General features: G+C 38.9%; 1 protein-coding gene across 3 annotated transcripts in view; it reads right to left on the reverse strand.

Annotated features, from left to right (window-relative positions):
* Positions 1-22,904, reverse strand: part of LOC117915640 (transcription factor BIM2) — a 35,681-nt gene that overhangs the window by 4,893 nt on the left and 7,884 nt on the right. For 2 of the 3 annotated variants that reach the window (XM_034831266.1, XM_034831257.1), the window contains exons 2-5: positions 16,632-16,731; positions 15,949-16,033; positions 1,235-1,304; positions 1,035-1,130 (exon numbers count right to left, since the gene is read on the reverse strand). In XM_034831266.1, coding sequence (XP_034687157.1) covers positions 1,035-1,130; positions 1,235-1,304; positions 15,949-16,033; positions 16,632-16,731 — 351 coding nt within the window. The remainder of the gene's footprint in view (positions 1-1,034; positions 1,131-1,234; positions 1,305-15,948; positions 16,034-16,631; positions 16,732-22,904) is intronic. The other variant, XM_034831274.1, reaches the window with a different exon arrangement.

The following is a 22,904-nucleotide window of genomic DNA, read 5'->3' on the forward strand; positions in this document are numbered from 1 at the left end:
ATGCTGAATAGAAATATTAAGCTCACATCAGGGAATCAGAATCTGAAAGAACTCTTCTTCAGATCTAATTCCATTTTGATTGCAAATAAAATTCAAGACAACTGAATGAGAACATAATGAAACAATAAATAGATAAGAATTAAGCACAAAGAAAATGCTGAATAGAAATGTTAAGGCTGACATCATGGAAATAGGACTTCAATGAACTCTAAGTCAGCAACTCCAAAACAACTTAAGGAATGCCAACATGAAAAAACTCAAAACAATGAGATTATGATGGAAGCATCATATTAAGCTACCGACTTCCTTAAAAGCTTAAGCTGTTAAGATATGAGCACACGATGTATACGAGGCTAACAACTTCTCTTACATGCAGCCTCATACCCACATGTGGAGAGACAAATTAGCAGTTATGGATAATAGATAAATAAAAAGTGCAAATAAACAGTAGGCGAGACTTGAATTCAAGACCTCTAGTTAAGCATAGCCCAATACAATGTTAAGCTACCAAATTTCATAAAATACTTAAGCTGTTAGGATATAGGCTCACAGTTAATACCAGAGCAACACCTTAAAATTACAATCTGCCTGAGCATAATAGGATAAATCATCCAAGAAACTGGGGAAAAAACAATCTCTAGATTCCAAATGTTCACCATTTAGCAGATTCTTTTATAAATTATAAAGATCTACACCTTTTCATGAGGGAATTTACAGCTTTTACGTTAAATAATTTATATTGATTGTCCCATACCAAACTTAACATTTATAAAAGTTTAGAAAATGTATAAAACTATTCATATTACCATGATTCGTATAATTCATTTAATAGCATCTTTATGCAGAGGCTGCTCCTGAAACTCCATCTTAGAATTCCAGGCTTCCCTTAAATTAGTAATATGTAGACCAATTCTTTTGAGGCAACAAAGACTATGTCTTCTGTGTATTCAACACCTAAGAATGGGGCATCCACACAAGCATGCAGGTGGATCCTACGCATTGACAATGTGTAAGGCGAAGTTCTAAAATCTTACCCACGGCATTAACTTTGTGGGCTCTGGAGTCAATCCTTGGTATGACCCTTCATACTTTTGTACCTTTTCCTGTAAATATTGAACATACTCAATAACCTGCACAAGCACATACATCTTCAGCCAAAAAATTTGAAGCATAGAAGAATTCTCAACTAATGGAATAAATATGTTATATTTTATCCCTAAATTGAATGATGTACCTCTAATAGGAATGATGCTGTATCCCTCTTTTGATCACTATGGGGTATGAGATCTCTCAATATCTGAAATCTGAATTGAAAAAAAAAGGTTAACATTCATTGAGTACTGTCTATGACTGCCTCCATAGAAGTTAGAAACAAAGATTGACAACAAATTGAAACATCTGGAGACCTTTCCTATATCCATCCTTGACCTCTTGATCAAGCAATTCATAATACCAAGTACTGTTTATGAAATTCTGAACTTAAATCAGTTTGAAGTTTAACTGCTAGTTGACTTATTATTGTTGCACATTTGTAACATCTAGTTGTCAGATAGTTGTTATACAGGTATTCAACAACAGCAAAAGGATGTACCACACAAAGAAGATACCATGAAAGCTCCATTGGTCGCATTTCTTTTGTCCATTTCTAGTCATATTATTCACACAATGGCTATGTTATAACAATATGTACAAGAAAGCTATTCACAGGAGATGAACAGTCAACAAGTGAGTGTTCAAATATTGAAGACAGTGATATTAAAGGAGGTAAAGGTTTTAGAGTGTTTTTGTGGAGGGGAGGAAAATTCTGGAGTCCTGGTTGCTAATGAATGTATTGATTTGCATCTCAAGAATGATTCTTGAGAGGCTGGACAAGAAAAGATGATTCAAAGTATCGGCTAAGTCGTCTCCATGCTGGCCATGGCCATGACGACGAGTCCAATATGCAAGTTGATAGCATGTGGTGCGAAAATAACTCAGTTTCAACTCAAATAAATCACTTGACCAACTCATGGACAACTTTACTTATTTTCAAAACAATTATTTTTACCAATCACCTTTTATCATTTTCTTTTCAAGATATACCGATTATTAAAAATTGATATTGGGTGTAGAAATGAGTACAGTAAAGTTCTAAAAAAAATTTAATTCTCAACACTAATAAACCAATTCAAATGCATGCTTTCACACCTATTTAGATAATATTAAATGTGATAGATGTTTTGTTATTAATTTGTTGAGTCCATCTAATTAATTATTTTTCTACAACTTTTGTTAGTTGTTTTAGAGGTTTTTGAACCTTTTGACTAGCATATTGTTCGTAACACTCCATACAGGTCCAAGGTAACTCAAATCCTAATGGGTCAGCAACCTATATTGCAACTTTGAACCATGTGTGGAAAAGGTGAAATATCATGCTAATACATTGCCCTACATGTGTTTCGACAGAGATCAATGGGATGGATCAGAAGACGTATCACAACAACCAGATAATAGATTTTTGTAAATGAAGCTCTCTAACAAGCTTTCTTTAGCAGCTCTAGGTATCTGTGGCAGGAGGATCCATTATATCCATTCCAGTGTAGTGTCTTCATTGACATGATCTTCAAACTGAGAGCTAAGGAAATAGAGGGTGGATTCATGTAGGGTTTTCAGGTGGGGATTAGAGCAGGGAGGGAGAAGTTGTATCTCATTTTCTTCACACAGATGAACTTTTTTACTTTACTGGACCAGTTCAGATACCTCATATGTAATTTCTTATGTTTTGAAATGGGTTCAGGACAAAAGGAAAACTTGGAAAAGAGTATAAAGAGAGGTGGAGGATGTCAATAGGTTGCAAACTTCTTTGGGATGCAAGGCTGGAGAAATAAGGTGAAGGCATTGTGAATCTTAGAGGAAAGATTTTCCAATCTTAATTTAGAATGCCAAAGATGCTTTAAGTTCCCCTTGGAATCACCATAGTTAATTTAAGTCTTGTCTTTTGATAAGATTCTAACTTACTTAACAATTTACCTTTTATCAAGTTTCTATTTCTTTTAGTCTTCTTGTTATATTAGGAAAGCATTTATTTCTTTTAATGTAATAAATAATATAGATTTTTCTTAATCTGTTCCTATTTTTGTAAGGGAAGATAATGACTTAGAAAAATTACCCTCTTAGGAAGAGAGTTAAAGAGTTCATATATACCTATGTAGTCTTTCAAAAAATAAAATAAAATAAATGAATTAATAACAGTGTATAGCATCTATTATGCTTCTTTTGAGGTATGAATACTTTTATCCTTTGTGAGATTGTTTAGGTACTCTATGTGATTGCCAAGGATTCTCATTCTTTTGCTTTTCTTTTTCTTTTCTTTTTTTTTTTTTTTGATAGGAAACAACAAAGAAATATATTAATAGAATTAAGAAGTACAAATGAAGGATGAGAAATCCTCCCGCAAAAGCAAACTAAACAACAAGAAAACAAGAAGCTAAAAGGTAACAACAACAAACAAACTCTCTTAGCTAGACCACCCCATTGGAGCTACAAACTATTAGCCAATCTAGTTGCAACACATTAAGGAGAATACCCTTAAAAACCATGGAGCAAAAAGCCCAAAAAGAAGCATGGAAGTGAATGGAATCTCATATATTCTCTGAACTCCTAGCTTTATCCTCAAATATCCTAACATTTCTTTCCCTCCACACAACCCAAATTAAAGCAATACACGCAGTTTGCCACAAAACTATGCCTCTCTTAGATTTTCCAAAACCTTTATAACCGATGGTCATCATGTCGGAAATGCTCCTCGGGGGGACCCAATCCATCTTAGTTATCTGAAATAATATGTGTCACAACCCCATCGTCAAAGAACAGTGTAAGAAAAGATGATTTGTTGACTCTTCATACTTCATACACAACTTACAGATGTCAAGACTAAGAGCTTTGTAGGGTCTTCTCGATTGTAGTAAGTCATTAGTATTTACCTTTTTGTGTGCCACTAACCAGACAAAGGACTTGACCTTAAAAGAGACTTGAGAATTCCAAACAAAATTAGTAGGGAAAATTGGAGATAAATCAAAAAGGTGGGACAAGGCTAGAAAAAAAGTCTTGACTGTAAATAACCCTAAAGAAGATAAAGATCAGGATCTCGCATCTGAAACCGATGGGGATAAGTGCAAACAATCAAATGAACGCATAAGGCTTTGTAAATCTTCTATCTCAGCATCTGAAAGGTTACAACGGAAATTAAAGTTCCAAGAGAAAGGACGAGCAGAACCGAGAATTGAAGATATTGGAATATTTTTAGTTGTGACTACTCTAAATAGTCTTGAATATTGGAGTCCCAAAGGTTGGTCCCCCCACCACAAGTCTTCCCAAAAGCGAATTCTTTCCCCATCTCCTACCACAAGCCGAGTATACTTGGAAAAATCCTAGAAGACTTGTGTGATAGCCTTCCAAGGGCAACGATGTGACCATCTGACTGTAGTGTTGGCATCCCAACCATTAGAATGTGTCCCATAAATGCTTAGAATGACCTGATGTCACAGAGTTGAACTCTCCCTAGGATACCTCCACAACCATTTCCCTAAAAGAACGAGATTCCTTAGAGAAATCTTCCCAAACCCCAATCCCCCTTTTGCCTTCGGTTTACACACTACATCCCAACTAATAAGATGATCTCTTTTACATTCCCCAACCCCTGACCAAAGGAAATCCCTTTGCAATCTCTCAATTTTTGCAACCACTGAAGCGGGAATCTTAAACAAGGATAGAAAGTAGCTAGGAATGTGGGATAGGCATGAATGGATAAGAGTTATCCTACCTCCAAAAGATAAATAAACCTTTTTCCACCCATCTAATCTCCACAAGATTCTCTCAATCACTGGATCCCAAAAGCCACGAACCTTTGGATTCCCTCCCAAAAGAAGACCCAAGTAGAGTAAAGGCCAATCAGAAACCTTGCAATCAAGCAACAAGGCCAACCTAGAGAAATGATCCTGATCAAGGTTGATGCCATAAAGGTTACTCTTGTCAAAATTGACCTTAAGCCCAGAAATTTGCCCAAACACTAACAAAATAAACTTAAGAGTTTGCAGTTCTTCCACACGTGCTAAAAAAGAAGATGGTATCATCTGCGAATTGCAAATAGGACACCCTTGTTCTATTCCTACCAACACTGAAGCCCTCCAACATACTTTTTTCCTCTACTCTCAACAACATTCTACTCAACACATCAGCGATGATAGTAAACAGAAAAGGGGATAGAGGATCACCTTGTGTTAATCCTCTAGTTGCCTTGACCCACCCTTTAGCATTTCCATTCACTAAAATTGCATAAGAAACCGATGACAAACAGCCTCTCATTCAGGACCTTCATCTAGGACTAAACCCCTTCCTATCCAACACATGATCCAAAAAATCCCAATCTACATGGTCATAAGCCTTTTCAAAGTCAATTTTGAAGATAACTCCTTCCTCCCTTGATCGTCTTTTCTCATCCACTATCTCATTGGCTATTAGAACTACATCCAAAATTTGTCTCCCTTGAACAAAAGCACCTTGAGTAGAGTGGATAGTTTCATGAAGTACACCTTTTAATCGCCCTGATAAGACTTTGGCTATTATCTTGTAGAGACAAGTGATCAAGCTAATAGGTCTAAAGTCGAAATTTTTTTTTGTCTGCCTTTTTTCTTTTCTTTCTTTTGCCTTTTTTAAGCTCTCATCCAATTATATGATTTGAAAGCTTCTATAATGCTAGAAATCCAAAGATATCAAATCACCCTCTGTTAGGTGTAAGGAAAATTGTTAGATGAGGGTTGCAAGTATTTTACAAGTCAATTTCTTTACAGTCGGGGGGGTGGGTGTGGGGAGGGGTGGTGGCCAAAGAGACTTGCGGTGATTGTCCAGCTTGGGAGCTTCTTAGGCTTGTCCAAGTTGGTGGTAAGTAAAGATGCCACCACTGTGAAGTACAAGGGAATGTCAACTATAAGGAACCACTAAAATCCAAAGTCTACTAAGAACTTCCATGATAGGGAATTTCAAATGGATGATTCATTTTTGAAGGCTATTTATACAGTAGAGATATGGGTAAAAAGGGAGAGGTTGTTCACTCAGAAGCAAACAAAGGAAAGTGAGCTTTCAGTGAAATCCTTGTTTAATTAGAAGCACCGGGAAATTAAAGAGAATTGTACCAAAAAAATATACTGTCAATCATATTCTAATACATTGGTTGATGGTCCAAGAATCGTAGTTGATGATTTCATACTTTTTGGATGTAAAGCGGATTATCCTAAAGGGGACAGTGAAATTGTTGGCAAGGAAAATTTAAGCAAAGTAATAGGTTGTATTTGTGGAGGACACCCACCACACCCCTTCTTTGCATTGCTTGAAAAGGGTCTTTTAGGAGGCTCAAACTTGAGCATGGAAGCTTAAGGAGATTGTTCTTTTGATATGATACATATGGATGTAATGTGTATACTTACTGTGTACCTGCTCTTTGGATTGCTTTTTAATATAATTTGAATATATATAAGCACAAAACAAATTACATGAAGATCATAAACGTATTGTCTGTTTAGTCCAAGCCAGTCTTGAAATTAGATCAATTACCAATAAGACTAAAGAAATCCCAAAACTTGGAAGCAAAAGGTGATCAAGACTTCTTATTAGGACAAAAACAAAAAGGTGAATTCCACCACCACTTCAACTACAGGGGTTGGGAGATAAAATATGCTAATTTAGCACCATAACAAGTTCTTTTTTATTTCCTTTCCAACCTCCACAAGATTAAAAGTTTTGGCAAGCATTTTTTCTCTTTCTTCAAACTTTTTTTTTTTTTTTTTATAGGAAACGACAAATGGATATATTGATAGAAAAAAAGAAGTACAAGAGAAGGATGAGAAATCTTCTGATAGGTATCTAATGGAGAATTATTATTGAATTTCAAGAATTTCAAGAACAAGAGTCCAATCTAGACCTCAAATCCCTACCAGATCTACAACAATTTTCCTACCCTGTAATTCCCCCTCTCCAATCTGGACCTCAAATCCCTACCAGATCTACAACAATTTTCCTACCCTGTAATTCCCCCTCTTTTTTCTATTTAAACCTTCCCCTCAGCCCGTATCCAACTGTGCCCTAACCTCCACTCATGCTGTTACAACTAACTGCCAGGTGGCAGTATATTCCTCTTCCCTTTTCTATTATACACATATCGTATAGGAGGCCTATCATTACCCCCCTCAAAGAGAGACACCTTGTCCTCAAGGTGGAAGTCAGGAAAGTGCTCTTTAATTGTGTCAACTGATTCCCATGAAGCTTCAAACTGAGGAAGTCCTTTCCACTGAATAAGTACTTCAATACCAAGCTGATTGTTATTGGAAGATTGGCGAATATCTAAGACTTGATCAGGCTCCACAAGTCATTCCAAATCCTCAGCAAGAATAGGGGGAAGTGGCTGACACAAATCAGCTGAACCCAGAGCCCGCTTGAGCTGGGAAACATGAAACACTGGATGAATAGTTGTCGAAGAAGGAAGCTCTAACCTGTACGCCACTGGACCAATTTGCTGCACTACTTTGTAAGGGCCAAAATATCGTGGGGAGAGCTTCTCATTTGGTCGCTTGGCAAGGGAACGAAGACGATATGGACGAAGCTTTATATAGACAAAATCCCCAACTTCAAATTGGACCGCACGTCGATGAGCATCTGCAGATGCCTTCATTTTGGATTGGGCACAGCAGAGATAATCCTTTAATTCATTCAAAATTAGATCACACTCTTGCAATAACTGATCCACGGCCAGAACAGAGGTGGAATCTGATCCAAAACGTATCAATGGTGGTGGGTCTCGCCCGTAGACTGCTCGAAACGGTGTTGTATTAGTGGAGGAGTGGAATGTGGTATTATACCAGTATTCTGCCCAAGAAATCCATGTAGACCAACGTCTAGGCTTGCTATATGAAAAACATCGAAGGTATGTCTCCACACAACGATTGACCACTTCCGTTTGTCCATCCGTTTGCGGATGATATGCGGTACTATAGCGGAGAGAAGTACCCTGCAACCGAAATAGCTCTGTCCAAAATCGGCTAAGAAATACTTTGTCACGATCACTAATAATGGAACGAGGAAATCCATGTAATTTGACGACATCCCGAACAAAGATAGCAGCCACCGTTTGAGCTGTGAAAGGATGCTTGAGCAGTGAGAAGTGAGCATATTTGCTCAATCGATCCACAACCACTAAAATGGAGTTATAACCCTCAGACTTAGGAAGCCCCTCAATGAAGTCCATTGTCACATCGTCCCATATTTTGTCCGGAATAGGCAGTGGTTGTAGTAATCCAGCAGGCGACAAAGTTAGGGTCTTATTTTGTTGACATACTAAACATTTCTCCACAAACTCTTTGATATCATTTTTCATGCCAACCCAAAAGAAATCTCTTGTGAGTCGTTTGTAAGTCCGCAAGAACCCGGAATGCCCTCCAACCACGCTAGCATGGCCCTCTTGAAGAAGTGCTGAGACAAGGGGTGAGGCCTTGGGAAGGACTAGGCGCCCCTTGTAAAGGAGAATGCCATGGTCCAAGGAATACCTAGGGTAAGCATCCTGATCAACCAACAGCCTCTGTTTAATCTTAGCAAGGTGCGGGTCAGCTTCCACTTGTGAACTGATTAATGAAGTGTCTATGCGACTGGGAACCATGTGGGCAGCTAACTCCATAGAAATGGGGATGCGAGATAATGCATCAGCTGCTTTATTCTCTATTCCCGGCCAAAACTGAATTTCAAAATCATACCCAAACAGCTTTGCGACCCACTTTTGGTACGACTCATTCACTATTCTTTGTTCTAGTAGAAACTTCAAGCTACTTTGATCCGTTCGCACAATAAAGTGGCGACCAAGCAGGTAATGGCGCCACTTCTGAACTGCTAAGACAATAGCCATCAACTCTCTTTCATATATGGACTTTTGTCGTTCCCTTGCTGTGAGAACTTGGCTAAAATAAGCTACTGGTCTATGATTTTGCATCAAAACGGCACCCAAACCATACCCCGAGGCATCCGTCTCTACAATGAAGAGTTGGCTAAAGTTGGGCAAAGCTAAAACCGGTATTGTTGTCATAGCTGTTTTCAATTTTTGGAAGGCTACCTCAGCCTCTAGGTTCCAATTAAAAGCATCTTTTTTGAGTTGCTGAGTGAGAGGCCAAGAAATAGCTCCATATCCCTCTACAAATCGTCGGTAGTATCCAGTCAATCCGAGAAATCCTCGTAGTTCTTTAAGGGATTTGGGTGTGGGCCACTCTACCATGGCTGAAATCTTGTTAGGATCAGCAGCAACCCCCTTGGCAGAAACCAAATGGCCCAGGTATTCCAATTGTGGTTTAGCAAAGAGACATTTCTTTCCATTGACGTGTAGTTGGTGGTTCGCCAGAATGGACACCACACTTTGCAAATGGTCACAATGCTCCTTCAAGTCTTTGCTGTAGACCAATATGTCATCAAAAAATACGAGCACAAATTTCCGAAGGTGTGGCCGAAATATACGGTTCATTAACGATTGGAAAGTCGCTGGTGCATTGGTTAGCCCAAAAGGCATCACCAAAAACTCGTAATGACCTTCATGGGTGCGAAATGCCGTTTTGGGGATGTCTTGTTGCCGGACTCGAATCTGGTGGTAACCTGATTTGAGATCTAGTTTGGAGAAAATGGTCGCGCCATGAAGTTCGTCAAGTAGCTCATCAATCACCGGAATAGGGAACCGATCCGGGACTGTAACTTTGTTGAGGGCGCGGTAATCTATACAAAACCTCCATCCTCCATCTTTTTTTTTCACCAACAACACTGGACTAGAAAATGGGCTTACGCTAGGCCGAATAATTCCTGCCTCCAGCATCTCTTGCACCAATCTCTCTATTTCATTCTTTAGAATATGTGGATACCGGTAGGGTCGGACATTAACCGGAGATGCTCCCGGAATTAATTGAATGGCATGATCAATATCACGACTTGGTGGTAACCCTGTTATCTGCTCAAAAATTTGCTGATGTTGAGCTAATATTTCTTTAACTGTTTTCGGGACCTCTTGTACTCCTTCACTCAAATCAGAAGTGGTGGAAGTCTAACAGAGTTCCACCCATACCCCTTGGCTATGGTGCTGCAGTGCTCTAGCCATTGCTTTAAGAGATACCTCAGTCCGACTAAGGCTTGGGTCTCCCTTTAACACTAACACTGCCTTCCCCATTTTGATCTTCATTGTTAGCATCTTCCAGTTTACCTTCACGTCTCCTAAGGTCCCCAACCAAGGCATTCCTAGAATCACATCAATGTTGCCTAATTCCAGTGGAAGAAAATCTTCCACTACGGTGAGCCCCTGCATTGAAATACAAACTCCTCTACAAATGCCCTTACCTTTCACGGATATCCCGGTTCCCATCATCACCCCATAACTCGTGGTTGTAGTTAATGGAAGTGCTAATTCTTGAACCAATTCAAGGGATAAAAAATTATGGGTAGCCCCACTGTCTACAAGGATGATTACCTCTTTTGACCCGATCGTCCCTTTGATCTTCATAGTTCCCGGCGTAGTTAAACCGACCACGGAATTTAGAGATAATTCCACAGCGTCTTTCAGCTCGATAAGTGCAGGTTCGTCGGTTACTCTATCGTCAAACCGGTTATCGTCTTCCTCCTCATCTTCGTGCACCAACAACACCCGTAATTCTTTCTTACAGCGATGACCAGGGGAGAACTTTTCTTCACACTTAAAACAGAGCCCCTTCTCTCTACGGGCTTGAAGTTCTGATTCCGTCAGTCTCTTTGTCGGAATCTCACGTCGCTGGCTCATCGTCTTCTCGCCGACAGCCACTGCCCTAGTCTGAAAATTTTCCCCAATCTTCCACTCACCTCGATTTGCAGATGACCACATTTTGGTGCTCTTTGGGCCATTTGGGCCATTTGGCTCACAGGCTGCTCTCATGGCTAAATTCCTATCTTCAACTCTTTAGGCCATTTCCATCAAGTGGCCCAGCCCATATGGTTGCAGTAGACGTAGCTCAGCCCGGATCTCAGGAAGCAGCCCATTCATAAATGTGCTTTCCATTACCTCCTCCGAAATCCCTTTTAACGGAGTCGCCAGAATCTCGAATTCCCGCCGGTATGCTGCCACTGTCCCTTGTTGTCGCACCGCCAAAAACTGCTCACAAAGGCTCCCTTCTTGAGTCGGACGAAAGCGAAGCAACAACCGCCTCTTCAAAGTTTCCCAACTCCCAAACACCTCCCTCGAATCAGTCCACTGGTACCAAGAGAGTGCGTCCCCATCTAAACTCATCGCGGCGGCGACTAATTTCTCTTCTTCCGTGAGTCCGTACGTTGCGAAGTATCGATCGGCCTGGAAGATCCAGCCATCCGAGTTCTCTCCCGTAAATACAGGCATCTCCACCCGTCGGCTGCCGCGCCATTCTCCATTCCCGCCCCGCCTCGTCTCATCCGACGCCATTCCCCCCCCCACTGGGTTCCCCAACTCCAGGGATCCATCCTGCCCGATCTTCTCGTTGAGCAGCAGTCGTCGTGTTCCGCCCTAATGACAACGCCGCCACTGCCTTTTGTGTCTCTTCCAGCGACTGCAGCACTCGCATTACGTTCTGAGCAAGGTCCATCACCGTCTTTTCCATTCCTGGTAAGCGCTGCATCTCCTCTCTGATTTCTCCAACTTCCTTCTCTAGACAATCCACGCGACCTTCATTCCTTTTCTGAGCCATCTGGATCGATGCTCTGATACCAAATTGATAGGTATCTAATGGAGAATTATTATTGAATTTCAAGAATTTCAAGAACAAGAGTCCAATCTGGACCTCAAATCCCTACCAGATCTACAACAATTTTCCTACCCTGTAATTCCCCCTCTCCAATCTGGACCTCAAATCCCTACCAGATCTACAACAATTTTCCTACCCTGTAATTCCCCCTCTTTTTTCTATTTAAACCTTCCCCTCAGCCCGTATCCAACTGTGCCCTAACCTCCACTCATGCTGTTACAACTAACTGCCAGGTGGCAGTATATTCCTCTTCCCTTTTCTATTATACACATATCGTATAGGAGGCCTATCATCTTCCCACCAAAAAAAACTAAACTACAATAATACAACAACAAGAAAAAACGAACAAACTCTCTAAATTAGACCAACCCATTGGAATTGCACACCGTTAGGCAAACAAGTTGCAACACGTTAAGGGGAATCCCCTTAAAAACCTTGGAACAAAAAGCCCAAAAAGAAGCAAGGAAATGAATAGAGTCCCAAAGATTCTCTGAATTCTTTGTTTTATCCTAAAAAATCCTCGCATTTCTTTCCCGCCACACAACCCAAATTAAAGCAATGCACGCAGCTTGCCACAAAACTATCCCTCTCTTAGATAAACCGAAACCATTATAATTGATGGACAACATGTCGGAAATGCTCCTCGGGGGAACCCAATCCGCCTTGGCTAACTGAAATAATCTGTGTCACAACCCCATCGTCAAAGAACAATGTAGGAAAAGATGATATGTTGATTTTCCATGCTTCATGCACAGTTCACAAATATCAAGACTAAGAGCGTTGTAGGGTCTCCTCAATTGTAGCAAGTCATTAGTATTTACCTTCTTGTGTGTCACTAACCAGACAAAGAACTTGACTTTGAAAGGAACTTGAGAATTCCAAACAAACTTAGTAGGGAAAACTGGAGTAGAACCAGAAAATTGGGATAAGGCAAGAAAGAAAAATTTGACTGTAAGAAGCCCTGAAGAAGATAAGGACCAGGATCTCACATCTGAACCTGAAGGTGAAAAATGTAAACCATTAAGTGACCGCATGAGGCCTTCTAAATCTTCTACCTCATAATCGGAAAGGTTACAGCAGAAATTGAAGTTCCAAGAGAAGGAACGAGTAGAACCGAGAATTGAAGAAATAGGAATATTTTTATCCGTGACTACTCTAAATAGTCTTGGATATTGGGATACCAAAGGTTGGTCCCCCCACCAAAAGTCTTCCCAGAACCGAATTCTTTCCCCATCTCCTACCACAAACCGAGTAAACTTGGAAAACTCCTAAAAGACTTGTGCAATAGCCTTCCAATGACAACGATGTGACCATCTGACTATAGTGTTGGCATCCCAACCATTAGAGTGTGATCCATAAATGCTTAAAATAACCTGATGCCATAGAGCTAAACCCTCTCTAGGGTACCTCCACAACCATTTCCCTAAGAGAGTGAGATTCCTTAGAGAAATCTTCCCAAATCCCAATCCCCCTTTTACCTTCGGATTACACACTATATCCTAACTAACAAGATGATCTCTTTTACCTTCCCCAACCCCTGACCATAAAAAATTCCTTTGCAATCTCTCAATTTTTACAGCCACTGAAGCGGGTATCTTAAACAAGGAAATGAAGTAGCAAGGCATGTGGGTGAGGCAAGATTTGATAAGGGTTATCCTACTTCCAAAAGATAAATAAGCCTTTTGCCACCCATCTAATCTTCTCAAGATCCACTCAATCACTGGATCCCAAAAGCCACAAGCCTTGGGATTCCCTCCCAAAGGAAGACCCAGGTAGAGTATAGGTCACCCAAAAGCCTTGCAATCAAGCAACTCAACCAACCTAGAAAGATGATTCTGTTCAAGATTGATGCCATAAATATTACTCTTGTCAAGGTTAACCTTACAAGATGATTCTTTCTTCAAAATTGAAAAAGCACATTTTGTCCTTACAATATTAAGAGGAGAAAAAATAAATAAATCTATGAGATTGAGAGAGCAGTTTTAGAAACTCATAGAAAGGGTTGAGGAAAAGTGTCAATTTCAGAGTCTAGGATGATTTTGAGATTGAAAAAGAGTAAGAAACTGCGATAGAACATTGAAAAAAAAATGTGCTAGTTTAAAATGTTGAGAATAGGTTTGAAACATTGGGAAATAAGGTGAAAAAAGAATGGAGAATTTGTTAAAAATAAAAAATATTAGAATTTTTAAAAAGAATTATTGGAATATTCCGGTGGGTTCTGACTATAGAAGAGGATTGTGATGGTAAATTTGTTGGTTTCTCAACTTAGTTAACCCCTCAATAATTGAATAAAAGGGTAGGTGGGCAAAGGGTAACTACACAATAGTTAAGGCGTACAAATTCTTGGCCACTTCAAGATCAGACCTTCTAGATACTATCATTCAACAGTTTATATAGGTAATATGATTCTCCCTATCAGACAAGAAAAAGGCTTGGAAAGTTGCCCCACTTTACATGTTTAGATCAATTTGGAAGGTTGCATTTTTAGATCAATTTGGAAGGAAGGGAATAGGAGAGCCTTTGAGGATAGGAAAAGCTTAGATCAAACAATTAAAAGTTTTTTTTGTATATCTTTTGGGATGGGTTAGAGTGTTCATAGGGGATAGTGTTACTTCTTTGATAGATTTTGTGGATTGGTTAGGCTCCCCTTAGGGTGCGGTCATTTTTGGTGCATTCTTGCCCCTATTGGTTTTTGTATATGTATACATCGTGTATTCCTTTTTTAATACAATACTTCTTTTACCTATCAAAAAAAAAAAATGATTCCACCTACCTCTCTCTTTGTATTTGATAATTTAATTATGGCAAGTGAATTCTTCCTCTTATCCTCTCAATCTATTTTATTTCTTAGTTTTTTACTTCCCTTCTCTTCCTTTCTAGTGACACTTGTATCAAGGTTTCTCAAGGAAACGACCAATTAGCTTTGGCTACCAACATAATCATATGAGAACAAACAATTTCATAAATACACGATAAACTAGTTATTAGAGTGTAAACTTTATGATGTAGCGCACAATCATCATTAGTTTCTATTCATCTTTAGTTTTTATTTTAAGTTCATTATTAGTTTCTATTTTAAGTTCATCATTAGTTTCCTTTAGTTTATTTTAAGTTCATCATTAGTTTCCCTTAGCTTTTATTTTAAGTTCATCGTTAGTTTATATTTGAAGTTCATCATTAGTCAGGAAAAAGGCTTGGAAAGTTGCCCCACTTTGCATTTTTTGGTCTATTTAGAAAGAAAGGAATAGAAGAGCCTTTGAGGAAAGGAAAAGCTTAGATCAAACAATTAAAAGTTCTTTTTTGTACATCTTTTGGGATTGGGTTAGAGTGTACATAGGGGATAGTGTTGCTTCTTTAATAGATTTTGTGAATTGGTTAAGCTCCCCATAGAGTGCGATCTTTTTTTGTGCGTTCTCGCCCCTTTTGGTTTTTGTTTAAGTATACATCGTGTACACCTTTTTTAATACAATACTTCTTTTACCTATCAAAAAAAAAAAAAATGATTTCCCCTACCTCTCTCTTTGCATTTGATAATTTAATCATGGCAAGTGAATTCTTCCTCTTCTCCTCTAAATATATTTTATTTCTTAGTTTTTTATTTCCATTCTATTCCTCTCCAGTGACACTAGTATCAAGATTTCTCAAGGAAAAGGCCAGTTAGCTTTGGCTGCCAACATAATCATATGAGAACAAACAATTTCATAAATACACGATAAACTAGTTATTAGAGTGTAAACTTTATGATGTAGCACACGATCATCATTATTTTCTATTTTAAGTTCATTATTAGTTTCTATTTTAAGTTCAGCATTAGTAGTTTCTATTTTAAGTTCATCATTAGTTTCCTATTTCAGTTTTAGTTTCCTATTTCAGTTATTTCCTTTATTTTGCATTACAAACATTATTTAAAGGCTTATTGTAATTGTTAGAATGAATTCAATATAATTTTTTAGAATTATTCCTTAATTTTCAGATCCTATTGTGATTTTTGTGTTTGTTCTTGAGCGTTTTTCCGTTTCGTTTCGAAACAAACCTTCTGCTGCACCAATGCACCACTTTATGAACATCCTTGAGATTTATAATACCACTGGCACTAAGTTGACCACATTACAAGGCTAATATACTAAAAATGAACAAAAGTCATTCAATATACCTCTCATTAATCTTGCTCCTTCGGCGCTGCTCTGTGACGGAATGTTTTGATCGCATGGCATTAGCCTTGTCATGGTTTTTCCCATCTATTTTAATAATCAAATCCCAAGTAAGATTTCAAAAAAACATAAAAGTAGTAATCAAATTTAACTCAACTTGGTATTCCATGTGCAATGGTATAAATTTTCACATAAACCTCCAAAAACAGGGGGGAAATATCAAAATAACACTTTTTTTAACTCAACTCAATATTCCATATGCAATGATCTAAATTTTCACATAAACCTCCAAAAACAGGGGGGAAATATAGAAATAACACTCTTTTTTCTACCATCCTTTTATCTTAATAATAAATTGAAAAGATAAGCCAGAAAAGACGTATAATTGTACCAGACTCAGTTTATCAATCTTTTTAGTAATTATTTCCGTTCCCAAATGCCTAAAATTCTAAACATTTATATCTTTTGAATTCTTGTCGTTTCTCAGCAAAAATAATAATAATAATCCCCAAATGCCTAATCTTTTGAATTCTTGTAATTTCTCAGCAAAAATAATAAGCAAGGAACAACTTAGAACAACAACAAAAACAGAATATCACAAGCAAGGAATAACTTAGAACACGGATTCAAAAGGGTCTCTCCAGTGTAGGAGAATATCATAAGAGGGTGGAGCAGTTGTGCACACCTTTCTTGGTGGGAGGACCCTCTTTCTTCATGCTCAACTCTTCTTCTTCTTCTTCTTCTTCTTCCTCTTCCTCTTCCCGGTGACCCTTGTCTTGTTTCATCTAATATCCAGAAAATAAAAAGATAAAATAAAATATAACCGGCCTTGAATTAAAATAGGAATTGGACAATTCACCAGGACAAGTAAATAGTGTTAATATCAAGACAGAATATAATTTTAAATGACAGCATGCATGTGCAAACATAAAATAAAAGCAATACTGTAGCTTAAAGTTATTGACAATAAAAAAAATATGGGTTATTTTTTTATTTTTTTTATCAATAAATGAAAGTAGTATTGAAAAGCACCAAAAAGGGGCGCACCAAAGTACACACGATGTATACAACAGTCGTCATAAAGCGCAAAAAAAATAAAGAGAAAACAAAAACTACTATCTCCCTCAAAATGAACCCAACCAATCAATAAAATCAACTATGGACATCGAGCTTTCGCCTATAAACAGTTTGGTCCAAGTTAACAAAATACTCAAAAATAAGAATTTCACCCTATGGATAGAGAGATCCACATATTCAAAAGATCTCCTATTCCTCTCTTTCCAAATTGTCCGGAAGAAACATAAGGGCGCTACTCTCCAAAAAATTTTCCGCTTTCTTCCACCAAAGGAGGGCAAAGAAGAATAACCTTAATGAATAGTATAAAGTTTAATATTTGATAATAAATTTAATAACTTAGCTAGGAACATGGGAGAGTGACCTAATTTTAGGAAGGTGGGGACTGAAAAAAATTATGAGGCATTAGTCCCTAGTTAACAACACAGATAGTATCATTTAGTCATTAATAAACTTGATTGGTTTTGTCTAAACATGGACGACAAATATTTCCCAAAGGGAAAAAAATTGATTTTGCTAACTTGTTCTTAATAAGTTGAATCCCATTTATAAGAATATGTTAGAAATGAGTGATTTCACAAGATAGATACCAAGAAGAGATACGCAAGGGGAAGACAAAGGAGGCGTACAGTAATACCTATCTTAACAATGACTCAAAAAATTAAGTTAATCAATAAACAGCATACTTCATTAAAAAGAAGAAAGAGGAAGAGAGAGGGTTGTCACCCAGTTCCTCAACCAAAATCTGACAAAGAATTGATATAGATGGAATTCAACCTTTAGTTCCATATCAGACCACTTCTCTACACAGATCTCCAAATTCAAAAAAAAACATAAAAATAAAATAAATAAAAAAATATCCTTCATAAAAATCTCTTTACTAAAACTGTTAATCTATCTTTTAGTATTCAAATTTTTTCAATTTCTTAACAAACATTCTCTAATTTATTTTTCAATATTGTGATATTGAGTGTATAACATTAATATGAACTTCACCAAGAAACAACGTGCAAACACAAGTTATTGCAAGGGCATAAACATATCATCAAATTAATATAAAGTACACCTAATGATATGTTGTTGCTGTGTAGATGTGTTGTCACCATCACTCACTTTCCAATTCTTCTAGATGGGAAAGGGATGAGGAGAGGTCTCACTCCCTTTAGATTTGAAAATATGTGGTTGGAGGGCTTTAAGATTGTGTTGAGAAAGTGGTGGGAGGGGATTCATGTCAGTGGGTCGGCTAGCTTCATCCTGGCTGAAAAGTTGAAGGCCTTGAAACCGATTCTAAGAAGTTGGAACAAAGAGGGTTTTGGCAAGGTTGAAGTTCAGAAAGAGCTTGCATTGAATCTGGTGGACTTTTGGGATAAGGAGGAGAGTGCACGCCCACTATCTCTAGAACAAGAGGAATCTAGGAAGGAAGCTAAAGAGACTTATAAAAGTGGGTTCTATTAGAAGAAGCGTCTTGGAGACAAAAATCAAAGAGAAATTTGGCTAAAGGAGAAGGATAGAAACACAAGGTTCTTTCATCAAATGGCCTATGCTCATAGAAGGAAGAACTAGATGGCTAGAGTCAAAATCAATGGGATGTGGTTCACTGAGGACAATGAAATAAAAGAGGAAGTAAGCAAAGCTTTCTAGCTTCTGCTCTCAACTCTTAGTGGTTGGAAGCCCAGCATAAATGGGTTGAGTTTTGTGAGACTGGACGGGATTGAAGTGGAAAGGCTGGAGAAGCCTTTTACAGAGGAGGAGGTCTTTGGCGCACTGTTGGGGTTAAGTGGGGATAAAGCTCCAAGCCCAGATGGGTTCTCCATGGCCTCCTGGCAATTTTCATGGGCTTTGTGAAGGTTGAGGTGATGAATTTCTTCAAGGAATTTCATGATTCTGGTTGCTTTGTGCAGAGTCTGAATGCAACCTTTTTAGTATTAATCCTGAAGAAAGGGAGGCAGAGGACTTAAAGGATTTCAAGCCAATCAGCTTAGTGTGTGTGTGTGTGTGTGTGTGTGTGTGTGTGTGTGTGTGTGTGTGTGTGTGTGGGCTGTACAAGTGGTTGGCCAAGGTGTTGGCTAATAGATTAAAGAGGGTGCTAGCTCAGGTGATTTTAAAGGCCTAAAATGTGTTTGTAGGGTAGGCAAATTATGGATGAAGTGATTAGTGCTAACAAAGCCAGAGACTCGATCTTGAAAAGAGGGGTGATTTTGTGCAAACTAGACATTGAGAAAGCCTATGATCATGCGGAGTCGTCTTTTCTACTAGCGGTAATGGATAAGATGGGGTTTGGGGAAGAAGTGTCTAAGGTGGTGCTCTCTTCTTTTGGGGTGGTGTGGGTGTTCCCGAACTCAGTGAGAAATTTGCTTCTTGAATGGAAAATTAAGGGTCTAGGAAAGAAGAGGAGTGTAATTTGGAAAATGGCACCTATTTGTTTGTTTTGGTGTATTTGGGGAGAGCGAAATACAAGAATGTTCCAAAAAGAAGAGAAGTCAGATACGAGCTTGAAGAATCTCTTCCTACGGTCTCTTCTTGAATGGTCTCAACAGTTCATGGACGTAGACTATCTCTCTTTTATGAATGTGTTGTGTGTTTGATTTGTTGAATAACTTTGGCATTTCTAGGTTTTTGGTCCTCCTTTGTTGCCTTGGGTGAGGCTTTCTTTGTATACTGCCGGTGTACATAGAGAGCGCCCCCTGTTTTGGCGTGTTTATATTTGATTTCTTCTCTTGGTCTATCAAAAAAAAGTGATGTTTATTCACAGCCAGGTTTTCTATTTTAGTAAATGGAACCCCTTCCGAGTTTTTTCAGACCTCTAGGGGTTTAAGACAAGGAGATCTCCTTTCACCTTATTTGTTTATGATAATGATGGAAGCCCTTAGCTGCCTTTTAAAGACAGCAGCCTGTGGAGGCTTTTTATCGCCACATAAGGTGCAGGGAAGAGGGGGTGAAGGGATTCAGGTCTCCCACCTATTGTTTGCTGATGATACTTTGATTTTTTGTGAGGCGCGGGAGGAGCAAATCACGTTTTTGCGATGGCTGTTAATGTGGTTTGAGGCAATCTCTGGGTTGAGAGTTAATTTGGATAAAAGTGAGTTGATCCCGATTGGAAGGGTGAAGGATGTGGAAGAGTTGGCTTTCAAGCTTTGTTGTAACTTGTCAGGTGGGAAGGCTATCGTCCACTTACTTAGGGATGTCGTTAGGTGCTCCATTTATATCTGCAACTGTTTGAGACAGAATTGAAGAGAGATTCCACAAGAGATTGGCCATGTAGAAGAGGCAATATATTTCTAAGGAGTGGAGAATCACCTTGATTCAAAGCACTTTGTCCAACCTTCCTATTTATTTCATATCTATTCTTCAATTGCCAAAGGCGGTTAGAATGAGATTAGAGCAAATATAGAGGGATTTTCTGTGGGGTGGTGGGGCTCTTGGATGAAGACCTCACTTAGTAAGGTGGACGACCGTTTGTCTAGATAAAAGAAAAAGAGGGTTGGGGGTTAAGAGTCTTGCGACACTCAATAAGGCTCTCCTTGGAAAATGGAGTTGGCGTTTCGCAAATGAAAGAGAGGCTTTTTGGAACCAAGTGATTAAGGGGAAATATGAGGAGGAAAGAGGTGAATGGAGCTCTTGCAAGGCTAGGGAGGGGTATAGAGTTGGGTTGTGGAAAGTAATTAGAAAGTTAGGGCACCTTGTGAGCTCTAAACTTGCCTTTGTGGTGGGTGATGGTAAGAGGGTGAGTTTTTAGAAGGATAAGTGGTGTGGAACTACTCCTTTGTGTGAATCTTTCCCCTCTTTATTTGCCCTAGCAACATCCAAAGAGGCCTGGGTGAGTGATGTTTGGACTGTTTTAGCAAGCGGGGAAAGGGAGGGAAGTAGAAGCCCTTGTTTCTCTAGGTCTTTCAATGATTGGGAGATGGATGAGGTGGAAAGGTTGTTGTTTTGTTTGGGTGGGAAGAAGGTGAATTTGGATGAGGAGGATAGGGTGAGGTGGTTGGAATCGAAGGATGGTAATTTCTCAATAAAGTCCCTTTACAAAGCCTTAGAGTCGGATTCATCAGTTTCTTTCCTATGGAAGATTATTTGGAACTCTCGTGTGCAACCTAAAAATAAGTTTCTTTGCTTGGGAAGCATCATGGGGAAAAGTTCTAACTTTGGACCGAATTCAAAAGAGGGGATGGGTTTTAGCAAATAGATGTTATTTTTGCCAAGTGTATGAGGAGTCCATTGACCATCTTCTTCTCCATTGCGAAAAGACAAGGGAAGTGTGGATTTTGCTCTTTTCTTTGTTTGGAGTATCTTGGGTGTTTCCCTCTTCGGTAAGGGAAACCCTCTTGGGGTGGAATGGGTCTTTTGTGGGTAAAAAGCGTAAGGTTGTTTGGCAAGCGGGCCCATTATGTTTGTTTTGGTCAGTTCGGAAGGCAAGAAATAGAATTGCCTTTGAAGATAGTGCACCATCCATCCAAAGGTTGAAAGCTTCTTTTATGTATTTACTTTGGCCGGAGACCAAATTGTTTATAAAAGATGGTCCTTTAACCTTAATAGATTTTATTGATTGGGTGGGTACTCGATGAGGGAGGGGTTGTTTTTTGTATATCTCACTGGACATTTTTGTTTTAGCTGTAAGGGGAAGAGTGTCTCTATCATGTACATCTTTAGGTTGCTATTTTAGCACCTCATCACAATACAACACTTTTACTTATCAACAAAAACAATCCTCTTGGATGCACTTAAAGCAAACTTTGGTTAACAAAATTGAAGTCAAAATTAGTAGTCCATCATAAGCATGTGAACAAGAAATAAGATATATTATCTAGAGAGAGAGGCCCAAAAGCTTAGCAAAAATTCATAGTTATCCCATCATTACAAGTTTTCACTTAAATAGAAGTATCTAGGTTTCAACAACTAAATAAAGGTGAAGATGAGGGAACCAAGCTATGAATGTCAAGCCATAAGACCTTATCTGAAAGAAAAACACAACTAACTCAATTAACAGTTTTGGGGAGAAGTGGACTAGCTGGATAAATTGGTGTATTTCCACTACAACGCTTTATGTTTTGAGTAATGGCACTCCATCGGGATTCTTCAACAGCTCAAGGAGACTGCGTCAAAGAGATCCTCCTTCGCCTACTTATTTGTGATCAAGATGGAGGCTCTTAGCAGGCTCATCTTTAGAGCAATGAAGAGAGGGTAGTTATCAAGTTGTAGGATAAAGGGAAGAAGTGGCGATAAGGTTCTTATTGCTCATTTGTTGTTTGCTGACGATACGCTGGTTTTTTGCGAGGCTTCCCAAGATCAGATGGCTTGTTTAAGTTGGTTGTTGATGTGGTTTGAAGTCATCTCAGGATTGAGAATCAATTTGGATAAGAGTGAAATTTTTCCAATAGGAAAAGTAAAGAATCTAGAGGCTTTGGCTCTTGAGTTTGGTTGTAAGGTGGGGGTGCTCCCATCTACTTACTTGGGGCTTCCCTTGGATGAGCAGCACAAATCCGTGGTAGTTTGGGATGGGGTGGAGGAGAGATTTCGAATTGCCATGTGGAAGAGGTAATTTATCTATAAAAGAGGGAGAATCACTCTGATTTGGAGTACTTTGTCTAGTATGCTCATTTACTTTATGTCTTTATTACGTATTCCAAGAGTGATTAGATTGAGATTAGAGCAAATTCAAAGGGATTTTTTGTGGGCTGGGGGAGCTTTGGAGTGGAGGCCTCATCTTGTAAAGTGGGCTACTGTCTGTTCGGGCAAAAGGAAGGGTGGTTTAGGAGTTAAATGTCTTTCTACTCTCAATAGGGCGAGAGGGTTAGAGAGAGAAAGAACGTGAGAGAGAGAGATAGCGGTGGCGATGGGGGATCAACAGAGACTGTAGAGGGCGAGAGCCATGCGAGGCCTGGGAAGA

The sequence above is a fragment of the Vitis riparia genome, chromosome 1, assembly GCF_004353265.1.
Source record: "Vitis riparia cultivar Riparia Gloire de Montpellier isolate 1030 chromosome 1, EGFV_Vit.rip_1.0, whole genome shotgun sequence".
Taxonomy (NCBI): Eukaryota; Viridiplantae; Streptophyta; class Magnoliopsida; order Vitales; family Vitaceae; genus Vitis; species Vitis riparia.